At 31.9% G+C, this 18298-nt stretch overlaps 1 protein-coding gene across 3 annotated transcripts in view; it reads left to right on the forward strand.

The window, feature by feature from the left end:
* The window catches only part of LOC111002879 (mushroom body large-type Kenyon cell-specific protein 1), a 145852-nt gene that overhangs the window by 44467 nt on the left and 83087 nt on the right, over positions 1–18298 (forward strand). For 2 of the 3 annotated variants that reach the window (XM_022273149.2, XM_022273150.2), the window contains exon 2: positions 2096–2204. In XM_022273149.2, coding sequence (XP_022128841.1) covers positions 2111–2204 — 94 coding nt within the window. In that variant the 5' untranslated portion in view covers positions 2096–2110. Of the gene's footprint in view, positions 1–2095; positions 2205–13654; positions 14090–18298 lie in introns of those variants that run through there. The other variant, XM_022273151.2, reaches the window with a different exon arrangement.

Below are 18298 nucleotides of genomic sequence, written 5' to 3' on the forward strand. Positions count from 1 at the left end.
AAGCATTGGTTATCAAAAAAGGTGTGGTTGCAAGGTTTTTAAATTTTAATATTTCGACATTGAAAAGGCTTTTCCTTTACTTCCCATTATTTTCTCACTAAGATTATAAAAAGCGTCATTTAACCCTTTACTAGATACGGGTCATTTTAGTTTAAGCTTTAGTTAATTAACACGACGGTTTTAAGACGAAATTTAGTCGAAAATTTTCTCTTGGCTAATTAACTTATTTTGTAAAAGTTATTTTGTAAAAGTTTTATGTAGTCTGTAGCCAAAATTAATAAAAGTTTTTTTTTATAAATATAATTTATGTAAAATATGGTTTTCTCGGTGATAAAGTATCTATGAGTTAAACTTAAACTAGGTATTCTTCTAACCATAGTATAATCAGCATTTTAATCTCTCACATTATAATAATTACACAGAGCAAAGCAATTTTAATAATAAATTAAAGTTGGAATATAAATAAATAGTTAGCAGGATTAAGTATTATCAAAATTCAAAGTAGAAATCTGCGTTCAAAGAAACCTCCCAATAAATTCAATATCTTGGTCTTAGGACGTGTGTGTAACGTCTCACACACACAGTCTTAACGGAAACCGAACGCCTCGAGCGGTTTTAAAATAAGAATATCATAACTGGCCAGCGCCGTAGGGAGAGGGTGGTCCCCTGTCAAATTTTTAAAAAAGGAACGCAAGTGTCATCGATGAGTTGGTCTGGCCGGACCACAGATAATTATATAAAATCTCTTAATTTCAGCTATATTTTTTTTATTATTTGTAAAAGGAAATTGGTTGTCATACAACGTTACTTTTGCGTGGGTCGTTCAAACATTAGCTTACTGCCAAATCAATTAAGCTGGTGCCCTTGAATCTTTGAACTTAGGTTGAAAATTTCTAGTACATAATATTATACTACCAGATTGCTATTAATTTTTAGTAAAATACAATTTATATAAAGTAATACATTAATAATCTAGTTCGGTATTTTAGATTAAGTCATAACAATAAACGGCTCGTTATAACGTTGAAAGTTACAATATCGAAACTTAAATTATCCATTGAAAGGAATGCGACCATCCAAAAGAAAAACCGAACCATATAGAAAAAAATAAATTTAAACTCTATTCATTTCGAATGGCGTTTTTAAATTCGCTCGGCTATGACGTCTTGAATAATAAAATGAAGTAATTGTTGGTGGCCAGCAACGGGTGGATTTCGGAAGCGTTTGCCCCCTCCCCCCACTGAATTTAAAAAATAAGAAAATTTCGGTGGAGCGTGATATTTTTAAAATAAGAATCTCCGTGGCATAATTCCGTGGAGATTTTAAAATAAGAATAGTTTCGCGATACCCGCCTCCCCCGTCTGGAGTTTGGGATTGAGGCGCGTTTGGTCGCGCCTTTGCTTGACTCGACCGCTGACAGATTCTCTATGAATGGAACCATAGACTATTGTCTGCAATCATTTCCTACACGAACCACAGTTAAACATTTATATGGATCGATTACAAGTGTTCACATCAAATTTAGAGTAATCAATAAAAAGTAGTTGTTGTATTGATTTCATACATATATTAATTTATTAGTAATTGCTACATTAACATGTTGAAAATTAGCAGTTAATTATCAAGCAAGTAACTCGCCCTTACAAACGGTTCAGCAAGAATTCGGGGGCCAGATTTGGGGGGGTTCGGGTATATTCGGGGGGTGGTTCCTTGATGAGAGAGGTTTTTCGCAGGATTCCGTTAGGTCGGGTCATTGACCGGCGCAGTCGATACTTTGACATCGAACGTTTCGTTTTGAATTTCGAACGTGTGTCTTAAGGAGGTCTTATAGTGGCATCGGAACTCTGTAGTTAATCGCAGTTTATATTTGGAATGATAAAAAATCATTTTGAATATCAAATATTTAACGGAAGTTTAATATCAAATAATATTGTACATCCCAGTTGCCAAGAGTAAAAGTCTATGGTTCGACTCCCAGGATAATATTGAAATGTTTCAAAACACACACTTCTGAAATATGTATCAAACCACTTAATTAATGTCTGAGGCCCCATTTCAATCGTACCATATTTGAAATCTAAACATATTTTTTTAGGGTTGCCGGTCTGTCATGGCGGAGTGCTCATTCGCGCGCTGTCAGCAGGAACGACGAGCGATCCGCAAGGAACTGCAACGTTGGACCAAAAACATGGTTTATATACTCGGTGAGTCATACTGTATTTTACAAAAAATTTGACAACCCTAATGTTGACTTTAAAAACTCTTACGGGTTGACAACCCTGCACGAGTCAATAAGTTTTCTTTGAGATAAGGTTTCATACGGATCTTTAACTTAGCTGTATGAAAATGTTAAGAGACTATATTCCCAGAATAGATAAAAACAATACTTTCTCAGTACTCATTACTGGCAACTGGCCTTTACGAAAAGCCACGAGCAAAATTATATTCTATACTAATAAGAAAAGGTTTATTTTCGTATGTTTGTAACGAACGAACTCAGAAACTTCTAGAAAGATTTGCAAAAATGCTATAAAAAGCCATTATTATTCCTGAAATCACAATATTTTTTGATATTCTCACAGCTTGTATTTATAATTAATCTAAATATAGTTCCTTCCAATAATGATGCCTTTAATATAATTCCCGTATCTAGTCGCTTAACATACAATACTATGTATACAGATCCGTAAAATACAATATAACTTCGCCATATCTTTTCTTATTTACACTTTCTTAAAAATATGTAACAAAAAAAAGTACCATAAAAAATACAAAATTCTAAATATAAAATGATTAAAAACCTTATTGATAATTTATATGTCTTAGGATATGTTTCACAATGTCCAGATAAGTTCCAAAAAGCTATTTATTTACTTATTGGTAGGATAACCAGTATTTTTGCGTTCACAACTGTTAGATAGCGCTATTCGCCATGAAACGCGAAGTTTTATTCGGAACTTTTATCTTTCGAATATTTTATGTGTTGCAAAGCTATTTGGTACTTTATCCATACATTGTGAAACAGGCCCTTATTATTTAAGAGTAGTGATTTTAGGCACTGTCATCGCGTCGTAGGTGCATCAATGAATTTTATTTATCCTTTTAACAGACGTTTGTTCGGTGAAGGAAAACATCATGAGGAAACTGGCATGCCTCAAATGTGTGTGACTGAAAGCCTACCATCTTCTATGAAATAAATCACCTACTTTTCTATGAAATAAATGATCATAGAAGTGCATGCAATCTGAGACCATTTTTAATTATTTATTTGAAAAGCTGACCAAAGTTCGGCATACTAATTAATACATTGGACCAAGAAAAATAACAGCAAAACAAATGAATTATAAAAATTTATTTCAAAGTATGTATGGATAACCAGACCTAACTTTATCAGAACGCTGAATTTGGATATCGGTGAGTGGCTAAAACTCGTTCTACTGAAAGAAGGTACAAAAGACATATATGGGTATGTAGAAGGTACTACACGCACAAATCAACTTGGCACCCGATTTGGTGATAATGATACTTGGCGAGGTGCCTAGTTAACTCTGCGTACTAGTAATAATAATAATAATAAATAGCCTTTATTCAGATACATTTTATATGTACTTACATTTACACAAATTCCCATTTTAATCCTCTTCTAGTGTAGTAACACACCTGTAGCTTTGTATACTGCGCTTTAGTAGGCGCCCAAGTCTGTGATCCATATGTTAGTAGGTAGTGTACAAGTATTGAAGACCTTTCTTTTAATTACCATGCTTGTTTTCTTATTTTTCATGACTTCTTTAAGTGCTCACAAGCTCTTCCATGCGTAATAGTACTCAAAAATTAATTTAGTTATAGGGCAACTGACTTTAAATGCAAACGATATATAAAATAATAAAAAAAAGTAGTTGTATTGAAAATAAAAGTATCAATACAAAACCTTTTCAATAATGTTAGAAGTAACGCCTGACGGGCACAGAATTGCGTCCACAGTTAGCGAAAAGCAGGAGTTATTTCATAAATTCATTATGCAGTCTGAATAAACAGCGCTTAGTGTTGAACTTGTTCGAATTATATTTGCGTACAGTTTTAGGGATGATATAAAAGTATTTAAGCCACCTTCACACGGCTTTATTTCCTTTAACATTTACATACGTAATGATTTTTAATTTAAGATAAAAAGATATTAAGATCCTTATGTAAGTACAGGTGGGATACAATTATTGAAGATCTTTTTATTATATAATAATTGAATGAGTTTATTATGCGTTAATAGGGAAATCATTTGCGATTTCTAATATATATTACACTAGCTGATCCGGCAAACGTCGTTTTGCCATGTATATCATTCATTATTGTGCCTCACTCGACATAGATAGGTATAGTGTGTCGCGGAATTTTTAGACATTTATAATATCTACAATTACTTAGAACATTTTATAGTTCTATCTTTAATAGTTGAGGCAAGGTACGCAAAATAAGTAACTTTTTTGGTTGATTTTTTACCGAAAAACCCTAATATCTTACGGAACCCTATTTTTGTTAAAAATTTATGTAGCTTTCGAATGGTGAAAGAATTTTTAAAATCGGTCCAGTAGTTTATGAGCCTATTCATTACAATCAAACAAACAAACTAAGTTTTCCTCTTTACAATATTAGTGTAGATTTGCGTAACATATTAGTAGACAGTCTTCTTATATATTTTAAGGCAGTTTTTGCCGCGCACAACTACAATGTGGAACCAGCAGACCACTGAATTATTTACGAAAGATTCCCAATTAGGGTCCATCAAGAAAAGAGCGTACCAATTCGTAAAACGCCGGCAACGCACTCACGAGATCTCTTCTTTTGAGAGATTCCATGGGAGGTATCACTTAACATCAGAGGAGCCTTTTGCCCCGTTCTACAAAAAAACGATGTTCGTATAGTTCAATAAAATTACTTGTTTTCTTACACACATAATGTTATTTTTTTACATTTAGCCATTATAAATACGACTCTAAACTCTCCTACATTAAGTCTAGAATGGGGTTTGGGATCCAACGGTGATGAGGACCATAATGAAGAAACCGGCTTAGCCTAAGACCCAAAAAGTCGTCGGCCGGTGTCAGGAGGAGTATCACCTACTTGCCTATTAGATTGACAAGTGATCATAAAACAGATACAGAAATCTGAGGCCCAGAGTTAAAAATACAGATATTTATAACATTAATTTCCTGTTTAATGCAGCCCTTAAAGCATATTGCGTAAAGCTGCCCTAGAGTGAAGTTCGGCACTGTCGGCCTGAAGATGGCAATAAAACGTAGTATTTCTGTTACAAAGTTGGAGTGCTGGTTTTAATGTCTGATTTGAATAAGTTAATGTTTTTAAATTTGGAATTTCGTATCACGAGGATGTTCTAAGACCAAAAGTTATTCCACAGCTTGAAGAATTTTTCTGTATGTTGTGATTAGTAGGGGAATATTGCCGTTGTATAATTTAAAATCATTTATTCATATAGGTAGCATAATGTACACTTATGAACGTCAAAAAAGAAATATATATTTAATGCTTCTAATTTTACAATTACTGCCAGTTCTCAAGGCCGTGAAACGAAAGAGAAGAACTGGCAATAAGCTCTCGGCCGCTCTATTTAATCGCTAATTTTTTTGTTTTACACGATGATTGTAAGTAGCTGCAACTATTTCACTATGTTCCATAGGACATCTTAAGTCATTGTTGTATGTAGGCTGCACATTTTGCTCACTCAGACTTTCCTAGTTTTTAAAGCGTGGCAATTACAAAAATCGTCACGAGAATATAGCTAGACGCAGCTAGCTCTCTTTAGCACAGCATAGAATTCTCCAGGAATATTTTGGTCCTTCGAGTCGGATTCCTAAAGCATTGATAGTAATCTTTAAATACCAATTATACGATTTAATTAACAAAAAGACACTTCTCGTAAAGCTTCATCTCTGTTTCTTTCTCTACCATGGTAGTAATTTGTGTTTAAATGTCAGATGGCATTTTTATACATGACTTTTTCTCGTTATATGTAACTTAAAAAATGATAAAACATTATTAATAACTAAGACAATATTTTTTTATATTTGCAACAACTATGTTTTCTAGAACATTTAAATTTATTAGAAACATTTTTTTCCACGATTTTAACATAATTTAAGAGCATTAATAAAAAATCATAATTTTAAGGTTCACTTACGAACGATTAGATCAAAGGCACTGCCAGTGAGACCTTAATTTGATTACTATCGGACTTGTGGAGCCTCCAAAGCCTTTTAATAAACAAAACGTTTTACGTTAACGGCACTATAATACTAAAGTTTTAAAATGGTCTAATAAGTACATTTAAAGTCGATTTACTTGAAAATAGCCATACATGTGAGAGGCCTGACGTGCACGGGTATGTGGGGTAAATTTAATTTGTCGACTTCAGTGCGGTTTCGAGAAGTTTCGGCCGATATCGAAACTTTGGCTTGGAATAATTATCTCGAAATTTCGATGGTCGATTGTTTATATTAGTCATTCACTTGTTACTTTCTCTTTCTATCAAATATAATAACGCTGTTATTGATAGAGACGGTGGGTTATCTTGACGTGAATTTATTTTTCAAATAATTGTGTAGATCTCTTGAACTACTAAACCGATTTTGAAAATTCATGTTTTTTAAATATAAATAAATTAAATGTTTTAACCTGAAATATAAAAAAATATTTTTGGGTCAAGGTTTACTGTTTTGATTGTAAAAAAATTAAATTTTTTTTTTGCAAAAATATTTTTTTCCCTTTTTACTTGGAAATAATTAAATATATATATTAAATACACAAGATAAATGAGTTATTTATAGTATTATGCACTGGTTCTAGATTGACATCTGAATACGTTTTTTTTATATTATTACGGTAATATGTCTCGAATCGGTATTATGTATCTACTGAATAATTTATGTGTATATTCTTATACAAACACAGCTAGATTTAAAAAATGGAATAATTAAACCATAGTGTTGTGCCCATATAGATATAATAGTTCGATCCGGCAGTTAGGATTGCGTCGCTATCTATGGCTAAGATAAGGCTTGCGACGAACCTAATTCTATACGATTATAGGGCAAAAGACGGCTGTTCCACAATGACCGCAAATGCATTTACGTTTCACTATGAAAATATTTATTGTTTTGGCAAGTTGTATGTAATATACAGGCTGTATCTATAAGTGCGTACAGTGTATATACAGATGTTTTTAACTAAATCTTAATGTACAATATCTAAATTTTTAATAACGAACTGGATTTCTGAGGAACTACAATGATGAGGAACAGTAGACCACGTGACCAATGCCTACTTCCGTACAAAGTTTCATAAAAATAAATCCAGTATCGCAGTAATAACAGCACAAATGAACATGAAACACGATTATTTTTAACATTAGTATTTATTAGACTTTTAATATAAGTTATGCTTGAGCCATTTTTTGTTATCTTAGTAAAACATCTAAGTTTTATATGAAAACATGTTTTTTTACAGTATCAATACATACACACATATATTTAAAAGAACACGGAACATTAAATGTTTACTCATTAACAATCAACTAAAAAAAAACATCTATCTACAAAAGTACAGAATTCCTCCTAAATATTAAAGTTTTATCGCTATGGATATTTCGGTGTCCCCACTGTGGAGGAGTGCATCGGTCGGCGCAGCGCGCATGCGGCTCCGCTATCCTCGGCCAAACAACCTGTTGCAACTAGGCCGGCGTGCACTAATGCAACTCCTCCGCTCCTCAATTACTAAATTCTAAATTCAAAAATTTCCAATCAATTCACATCCGGTTCGCGATTCGGTCATATTTAAAAACGTTCCACCCGTTCACATGCCATTTCCGTAACAATTTTCCACGTTTTCTTACAAGTAACGCTCAAGTGTCCCCGAGTTTTAAGACGTTGGAAGTGCAGTGTTTGATTGTCGAGATCGATATATTTTGTAATTGTTAGTTATTTGATAGTCTTATACAGTTCCTGTTAAAGTTCCGTATAATTGCGTAATTAATATAGGTTAAGATTCGTAGTGAAGTTTGGTGCTGGCAAGTTGGCGTTCAACAAGTGGTCGACGGATGCTGTTCCCGGTAAACTGTTGTACTTTGCATGCTCGCTTTGCGGGATTATATCATTCTACGTGTCCCGGTCCGGGAAAATTCGAATGAGTTTTGTTTACGCACCATTTTTTAAATGTCAATGTTTGTTCTGCATTGTTTGAGGATTTAAACTGATTCGAACGTTCTTTTTTTATTTTTTTATTTTTAAATAGTGGGTGGGGCCGATCACTTCTTTTGTTTTAAGCTTCCGGTAGCCATCTTAGATCGGCGACAAAAAAAGCTGTCATGGCGGCTTCGTAAAAATTTTCTAGTTTAAGACGCTGCATTGATCTGAAAGTTTTCAGGCGCTTTTTTAATTTTTCTTAGCTTTCACCGCTTATGTTTAAATGTTCTTTTAATGTTTTGCATTTATTTAGCGAATGTTTAGCGTGTTTTTATCGCTATATTTGAATGTAACGTTTTACAGTGACCTACATTTGAAACAACGATGCTTTTAAATTTTGTAACTGAATTAAGAACTAAAATTGTTCTCTTTACAATTTTAAGGCTGTCTCGTTTTAAAATTGAACTATAATATAGTATACAACAATTTAAACAGATATTAGTCATAGAATTTTTTTAAAAATAGTTTAAAAGATAGTTTTGTAACATATATTTTCGTGCTCCTTAAAAAAAACTAGTTAATATATAAAAAACCGGTTAAATTTTCTATTATTGCGTAATTGCAGTACCCGAACTAATTTAAATTAAATGTTATAAAAACTATTTTGTAAAAAGAACTACCAGTTGCATAGACAATAATCCAAAGCTATACCGATTTCCAACTATCCAAAAAAAAGAAAAAACAGGCTGTTACAATCGTGGACGAAAATAAAGCGGATTTAACATTTACGGGCGCTAGCCGTGTCATATTTTACCTTTTTCCAACCGGAAAACGATTTAGTAGGAATACAAGCTTTTAGGTGCCGAATAAAATTCGATCGGCCTAGTCTTTTTTTTTACATAATAACCCAATAGTGAATACATTTGCGTATAAACGTAAGAATAGTTTTGCAATTTTGGATAATATGCTTATCGTACAATCGTTTTTCGGATAAAAAACTTAATACTTAAATTATTGTAGAATGATTATACCGAACATATTATACCACTTCACTTCCGTGACGTCATAGATCGATAAAGGAATTTTTTAGGTGTAGGTGTAACGATATCGATCTTTCGGCTAACACGTAAACATAAACTGTTATATCGGATCAAAAATCTATGGCATGTAAGAATAAATGTTCTCATTCAGGATTATGGAATTTTAAAACGAACAAGAAAATAGATAATTGTTAACCACAATAAAAAAAATCAACTTAAAATTAATATACTCCAAACTTAGTTCTGAAATGAAAAGTAATTAAAATTAAAATTTTTAAGTATTTGTTTAAATTTATATTCTATATTATATCAAATAGGGCAAGTATAACGGCAAATGTAACTTCCGGATTCGTAGTGCTTGTAGACCCACCGTAGCACATCTACGAATAATTAGATTTAAGGTCCGATACATCGCTGTCAAGCCTTCGATTCTTAATTTTTGAATAAAGGAATTCATTCATAAACTACCTTACTTCTGTTCACACATACATACTTGTTACGTTGATACTCTATTGTTTTAATTTATATAATGTATCACTTGTAGTTTTTTATTATTACTAGTTTTTTGTTTTTTCTTATTTTTTTGTTTCTTATTACATCACCATTTTCAACATTTACTTATGAGATAAAGGGGATTACGGGTATTATCAACTTTTATAAGAAATTCTTTCTTTAATACTGATAAAAAAATCATTCTACCCTCATTAGTGAAATCTCTAGATACTCTGTTGTTTTTTTTTTGTATGCTGTAAGGTTTTCCAAATTAAAAATCGCCTCATGTTATAATTGATGTTAAATTAAGAGTAATGTCACATATAAAATAGGACCAAAAAAATATAGGTTGAGCTTTAAGAGAATAAGTGTGAGTAATCCAAGAATAGGCAATATCCCGCTGTGGGACATGACTATATACTTAGAGTCAACATTTAGTTTTTAAATCTTATATCACGTTAATACTAATTTATATGTTTCTGAAAGACGTCTTCGATTCGACATGTATTAAAGGTCGATCGTATATCCTTCTAATTATGTTAAATAAGCTAAGACAGCATTAACTTAAAAGAATATTCTGAGCCTAAATCAATAACTTAATTTATACAATTCCACAATAACAGAACACCTGTCAACCCTAAAATTCAATAAAAAAGACTAAAGAAAAATATTGGCTGTGCCTGACATGTTCACTCGACCGGAAACTAAACTCAACTGAAATATATTTGGATATGACGTAGGGACGTTCTTTTTTTGAATTATATTTGACATGTACAACATTCAAATTTGAATTCTACCTGTTTTAAAACGAATATAATAATTGACTCTCATACCTGAGGTAGGTTCGACTCCCAATACACCAATGGCTCAAAGGCCGGCAACGCACCCACTAAAAATAGGTGTCTATGGGGTGCACTTTTCGGGCGTCTCGCAGACTGGTTTGCCTTGGTTCTGATATAATTGATATATCTCTTTTTTCCTATACATGTGTCTTTACTTTTACTAAGACACAATGGAACATTACGATCTTGCTCAACTAATTTAATAATTTAAGTCCAACCCAATTTATTAAGATATATTTAACATAAAGTGTACAATGACACTATCAGCAGTCTCTATTTATGGGATTACAGTGTTCCTGTGTTTTTTTACTCACTGCACTAACACTAATTCACTAGTTTAAGTGGTTTTTTATTTTCAGTCCTATCACTAGGCCCGTGGTGTCAAGGAGATGAATGGCCTCGAGATTCACGTGGGGCAAGGGCCTATGTTCGTGGGCTCCAGCAGCTTTTGTATTATTGTGGCGACGTCCTCTACATTAAGAGCGTACCAATTCTTAAAGAACGGCTACGCACTCAGGAGCCCTCTGAAGTTGAAAGTGTCCATGGGCGGCGGTATCACTTAACATCAGGTGAGCCTCCTGCCCGTTTGCCCCCTGTTCTATAAAAAAAAAGATTCCGATGGATTTGCAGCATTGACATTTCCTCTGAGAAATTTGTTTTTATATAGTTAGGGCCAAATGACTTATTATACCTAGTGAATTAAGTAACCTGCGAAATAGATGAATTTGAATTTGATTGTGGGAATTTCTAATCTTTTATTACAGAGAGTGTCTTGAAATTTGATAATGGTGTTTGTGTGCCATTTGCCCAAGTCATTAGTTTTATCTATAATAAATATTCGCACATGAATTATTTTACATAAAATAAATGATGTTACTTAGGGATAAAAAAAATTGTGAAGCAATATAAGAAATATAAACGGAACAAAACAGTACTTTCTGAGTTTAATTGAAAAATACAAATCTTTCATCGATATTAGTATAGATTATCGTTAAATTTCGGTCACCTCTACAAATGGGTATTTCCGGTTTAAAGTCAGATCCCCAGTAGTCTAAGATAATGTAGCCCCGCGTGGGTCATCCTCCATCTAACTTAAAGCAACTTCTGGTGAGCTCTCGAGTTGGGCCACTTGATGTTTATTTATTTATTTATTTATTTACACTTCGTTGCTAAATAAATACAAACAACACAATATATATAAATTACAAGGGATGCAACGGGCGGCCTTATCGCTAACAAGCGATCTCTTCCAGGCAACCCTAGTAAGAAAAGAAATAAATAAAAAAAATTTAAAAAAATGATGGGTGCAAGAAGTGCAGAAGTTATATAAAAAACAAGATAAATTTATATTAATATATAGAACCTTAATCTATTAATAACGTTTAGCTTTCAACTCCTCATTATCTAATTTGTATCCTTTATTTGCCTCCATGGTTTGGTGGTTATAGCACGAGCATTACACGCGGGCGTTAACCGAGATGGTTCACTCACTGGCAAAACTGTCAACTTTTGATGTACAGTCGGTCAGACTTCAGACAGTCATTACAAAATAATTTTTGACCAAACACAGAGACCAAAATCATCATCTTTTTTTATTCAGTAGTTTAACAGTAAAGGACTTTAATTTTAAAATTAAAAACTATCAATAGAAAATATAGAGACAAATAAAATATCAAATATCTTTTAAAAACTCATCATAATCGATTCATCATTTTATAAGTCGTACAAACAGACAAACGCTAAAGCGTCTCTTTGTCAGCAGTATAGGTAGGTATATATAATTTTATTCCATTGCGTTTATAGCTAAACAAAGAATGATAAACTTTGCAAGATAAAACGAAGGTTGAACACTATTATTTTTTATTTCCTGAATCTATAATAAAACTAGTTTTAACGTAGCAATGAAACATTTTCTAATATAAGTCTGAACAATACCAATAAGCATGACGTGAACCTAGTTTTGAGACAGTATAATAAATAATACGAGATAAAATACGAATATACGATAATAAATAATAGAAATACTTCAATTAGACAAATTGGCGATTAGACTGTCTTAAATCTAAGGAAATCGAATCCAGGACCTCCAAGTAAACGCAGTGTAACATACTTGGTAAATAACGTATATCTATAAGAACAAAAGACCGATTCGTAACTCGCAAAAGTCTAAAGTTACAGGGCAAACAGTAAATAAAAGTTATTTTTATACTTTGTTATTTGCGTTTGATAATGACGAAACATAAAAATCGCGAAACACAAATCTTTCACACCAATTTAGCTCTGAAATTGTCGTAAATAATGGTTACACTTCTCTAATTCAAATTCTCCGTCACAGCGCCATCTATATGAATTCGGACAAAATTTTTCACCAAACCTTTTCTTACAAGAACGACGCACACATACAGCACACACCCTCACCTCAACACAATCGAACGCACTCACACCACAAGAAAAAAACGATAAAAAAGCACACCACAAAATTACTATGCACACACGCGCGGTGACGATACGAAAAAAGGATCTCTCTTAATTTTTCCTAAGATTTTCGTGAATTTATAGCTGACTTAAATTGAATTAAGAAGTTCGGATAAATACAAAGGATAAGTAAGTAGAACTAAATGCTCAAGGTTCATACAACACACACAGCGATGCACTTCGTGAATGACGTGCATTCTGCGCATGTGTGCATTTTACTGCATTCGATTAGTATTGATACTTAGGCTTACGCTCTTAGGAACTTTGACGAAACATAATATAAGAATAAGTTTTAATAACTGATATCTTTTATTAGTATTCATTTGGTTTGTTTAATTTTACATGCTTACGACCTTTTATCATTGAGAAAAACCACTAAACAAATATTAATCGATTTTATTAGCGATTGAGCTGAAGTTAATCATTAATATATCAAATATCCAGATAAACGATGAACTCTTTAAAAGTTTAATACAATTTCAGTGTTATGTTGTTTGAATTTTCGTTGAACGCTCGGAGCGTCGTGAAATACACAAAGTATCAAGGCGATGCAGTCCGCTGCACTCGGCAGTAAATACAAGGTAATGGCTAAGTACGCACGCGGTCTAGTAGTACTGTGTGCGCCGTCGGTGCAGTCCCGTCTATGCACAATCGGCAGAGAGTCGCATTTCCGCTCCCTACCATCACAACACGCGGCAACCGCTAAAAACCTCCAAAAACACGTATACTAAATAATAAAAGAAATATTTTTTTGTATAAAAATTTTTTTACTCATATCGCGCGACATATTTTGGGATTATAGTGATTTTACTGTGCGAAATGTACACATATCATATCGAAACATAGGACCCGAAACTATTTTAGAAAAGTTATATATTTTTGTGAGAATATGTGCGTCAAGTGACAGTGCGAAAGCTGTGTTGATGAGGTGACCGAGATACGAAATTGGAACCCTTTTTGTTTTTTTTTGCGAATTTTCGTTTTACTTTTTCAAAAATTACCACCGAAGTGTCAAACTGGACCGAGGAGGAACAGGCCACCTCTGACGCATGTGAGTACAAAATAAATCAAAATATGTTTCGACCCTTCGTATTGTGCCCTTAATCTTGTATTAGTATGTTGGTGTGCGTGTGTGTACACGATTGTAGTGTGCGTAGGGTTCACGCACATTTTTTGCGTTTTTCTCACTAACCCCCACCATTTCGCCCCACCTAATATTATCTGTCCCACTCTTTTTCTATAACGAAGTTTATGAGTATGCGTGGTTTGCGCGTGTGTGCGTTAATAAATTGCAACCTATATTTTGTTCGAAGGCCAATGGCGATAGAAATATTCAATAACGTATTAGAATTACAATTTTAAAAGAATGTTTCACATATTTGAATTTAGAACTTTTATTTGCATAACTTTTTGAAAACAACTTTCATTCATTCCATGATTTAAATTTGAAATTAGAATAAAATTTGAATTTTATTTCACAAAAACTTGTTACTTCAACACCTGTCATTTTAGACGATGTATTTATGGTATTAATCTAATTTTGATTAAAACATGAAATTTTTCTGATAATTTTGTCACGGCCGCTACGTTTTTGTAGAGACGTAGGCTAAAACTTACCGACGGAACTTTTTACGGCAACGAATTTTTTCAATAATTTTACTGTTAATTGCATACGTCGTAATAAAAACGAATTACTTTAATGAATCATTTATTTCGATTTCGTTAATGTGACAGTAGGAATGCGAAATAATTTGTTATATTTTAAACTGTATTTTAAGTTTTTGTCAATTAAAAATTAATTGCTTTAATTATTTTCGATTTTGGTTTTTAAAATGAGATTTATAATGCGATAAAGGACATTATTTATAACAATAATAATATTGATTTAATTAAAATTCAAGCACAATTATTGAAGTATACATGTATTTGACTTATAATTTTAATGCCTTATCCAGAAGGATTTAAGAAAATTAATATCGATATTAAAATATTGTGACATTGTTAATTGTAAAAATTGGTACCTTATACTTTTGTATAAATATTTATTTCAACATAAAAAAAACAAACTCATGGTTAATTTTAATATTGAACAGTGTAATTCTGATAAAATATATCCGGAACATATCAGTTTAAAAACATTAATATTTTTTTATATTGCACCAGTCATAAAAGAGATTGTAAGAATTTGATTTATTTCAATTAATATTAACATTTTTGCAATAAATAAATTATATATTTCATGAACATATTGACGTCACAAGTAGTTATAATAAATATTACATTTTCCTTTAAACAAGGAAAATCTTTGAAAGGAATTAATGTTCAACCACTTTAAGCAGATTAATGAAACGTTTTATAATTGATATATTTAATAATTCAAATTCCTGTTCACAATAAGAAAATTTTAATTTAAAGTAATTTACATAACTATTCACAAAATAGTAATAATAATAATAAATAAAAATTAATAAATAGAAAATTAAAACAAATATAAAAACTTTGTTTCTGTGGAAATGTGCCTTTCCTCTGCCACTTCCTCGCTGCATTGAGATTTTTTAGGCATTTTGTTTTATAAAACCTATTTAAATGATATATAGAAGAAAAACCTAAGTATTCTTATTTCTTACGAGTTCTAGTGTATTTATGCTACGAAGAGCCTTTTCGCGGACGCTAAGTAGATATTACTTAATTGAATAAACTTGCGTAGAGGTTGCTAGCAAGCATACTAAGTTCAAGTTTCAAGTTTGCGCGTGATTACACAGTGCACTAGACACAGAGTCCTTGCGCATGCGCCGGCCAAGGCGACGCGACTGTCAATGTTACTATCTGTCAGTCCGCCATCTTGGTTTTTAGAAGCACGTTCTAATGTTGAGGTTATTTTTAGTTGGAATATTAATTTTATATTTAAGTGTTTCTAATAGATGCTTTAAGGTTATAGATGATTCTTTTAACACTTAATATTAAATTATCTAATAGAACTTATTTATAGTTTATAGCATTGGAGTTTTATTTATAATAGCCTTTAATACAATTCGACTACGGGTTCTTCAAGAAAAGAGCATAGGTACCAATTCTTAGAAGGCAGGCAACTCACTTGCGAATCTGGCAATGTGAGTGTCCATAGGCGGCGGTATCACTTAACATCAGGTAGGCCTCCTTAAGATATCCGATTGCCTCCTATTAGATAGATCGATAAAGAGTACTTAAATAGCGTTATTATAAGGAATGAAAAAACTAGACAAGATATTGATTTCAAAATCACCATGTAATCAATATACTAACGACACGCCCTGACTTCGTCCCGGTAATTTTACATTGAATATCAGTCTATTTTTGTTCAGCAACAGATTTTTTTTTATCCGAGAATTTACTATCCGGTTTGATTTAGGGTGTTTAAGTATTTTTTTTAGTTTAAAGTTGTTAATTTAAGATAAACAAAATAGGCTCTGTTAAAAGCACATTTCCTTTATATAAAATAATTCAAGGCTTTTCTCAATATACAAAATATTACAAAATATTGCTTACAATAGGGAATATATTCATAGATCATAGATAACACATTCTATAGCTTCGTTTGGTCAATGCTAGGGCCGCCATTTTGTATTCTGGTTTACAGATCAGATCAATCGTTCAGCGAAACACCTGTTCTTTAACTGTTCTACATTGTTCCTTTCACGCCTTATCCAACTGTGTTTAGAGGAGTTATGATTTCAATCCTTATATAAAGTTCGTTGCAAAAAGTTAACTTACTATAGTAATAAAATGCGATTCCTTTTTTACCATATTTTTTGTGTATAAAAATATTTATCCCGTGTTTGTATCAAATTTCCTCCCATAAATGAGTAGCTTGTACTATAATAATAATAATTACATTTTGTTTTATTCATAAGTAATAACAATGCGTGTGCATTAATCTCTTAAGTAAAATACGATAAATTTAACGATAATAATATAGTTATAACTGTTTTATTTTGTACTAAGAAATGTCCGCGATCATCAAGAAAATAAATTTTAGTGTTTTAAGTATTAAGAATATATACTTAAAACACTCAAATTTGTTTCCTTTAAATTAAAAAAAAAAACAAAAATTGTTCTTTGTGTGAGAAAATAACCGGCTAAAATTAGGTCGCTCTGATTCATGCCAAAAATTACTCAAGGATATGTTCAATTGACATCCGCTTAAAATCTCTTTATATATTCATTTTGGACTTTGAACTTAAATTTATATTTCTTTGTGAATTACTAAGTAAATATATGAACTACAGTTGCATATCTAAATAAAAATATCATGATGATATATGGTGAAAATCTAAAAACATTTATTTTATAATATATATGTACATATTAAGTCATAAAGATTTGTCTTAAAATAAGTAAAAACTATATATTTAAGATTATAACACAGATGTTTTTACATAAACAGTTGAAGAATTCTTTAGGCTTCATTTGTTTGATAATTTCAAATTATTAATAAAATAGGTCGGCCATAATCTAGACATAACATGTTACAATTTAAGTTTAAAGCTAAAGGATACAAGTCGAAAAAAATTAAAAGTTACCCCACCGTTCCTTATTACCGCTTTTCGTCAAAATAAAACAAGGAAGAAACCGAAATGAGGTCAGTCAATTTCGGCGGGAGACGAGACGGCGAAAGTTGTTTTTTTTTATTCATTACTTTCGTCTGGAGGCCGCGGTCAATGTATTGTCCTTGGTAAAGGCCTGTTCTTAATGGTATGTATTGATTGCAACTTCAAGATACGTTTTGGTCAATTATTAAACACGAATTCCAAGCTTCTGATTTTGAATTTGTTCTGAATAAATGTGGTCTTTATGAAAGAATAAGGAAAAATAAGACTAAGGATGAGAAACGAAACTTAGCGCGAACTATGACATGTGTCAAATTCCTATACATTTTTGACTTACGGGAGTCTTGACTTATGTTTGTCTCGTATAAGTCTCGTTTCGTATCTTACGCTAAGTATCTTGCGCAATATAGTAAAAATTTAAATCTTCAAAAGAATCTGAAGAAATTATTAAAAATATATTGTTATAATTGAATCCTTTTTAAGAGATAGGTTTACGTAATTCTTTTTAATTATACGCAATTTATTGATGAATATTGATGACAATTCTAATAATACTAAAAGAAACCATACAAAATAATGATTGCAAAAGGCTTTACTTCAGTACAATAAGGTTTTATGAATCCAGTTTATCTGCTGTATCTTCCATTGTTAAGACAATGCGATTTTTATCAAAG

This window comes from Pieris rapae, chromosome 2 (genome assembly GCF_905147795.1).
Source record: "Pieris rapae chromosome 2, ilPieRapa1.1, whole genome shotgun sequence".
NCBI lineage: Eukaryota > Metazoa > Arthropoda > Insecta > Lepidoptera > Pieridae > Pieris > Pieris rapae.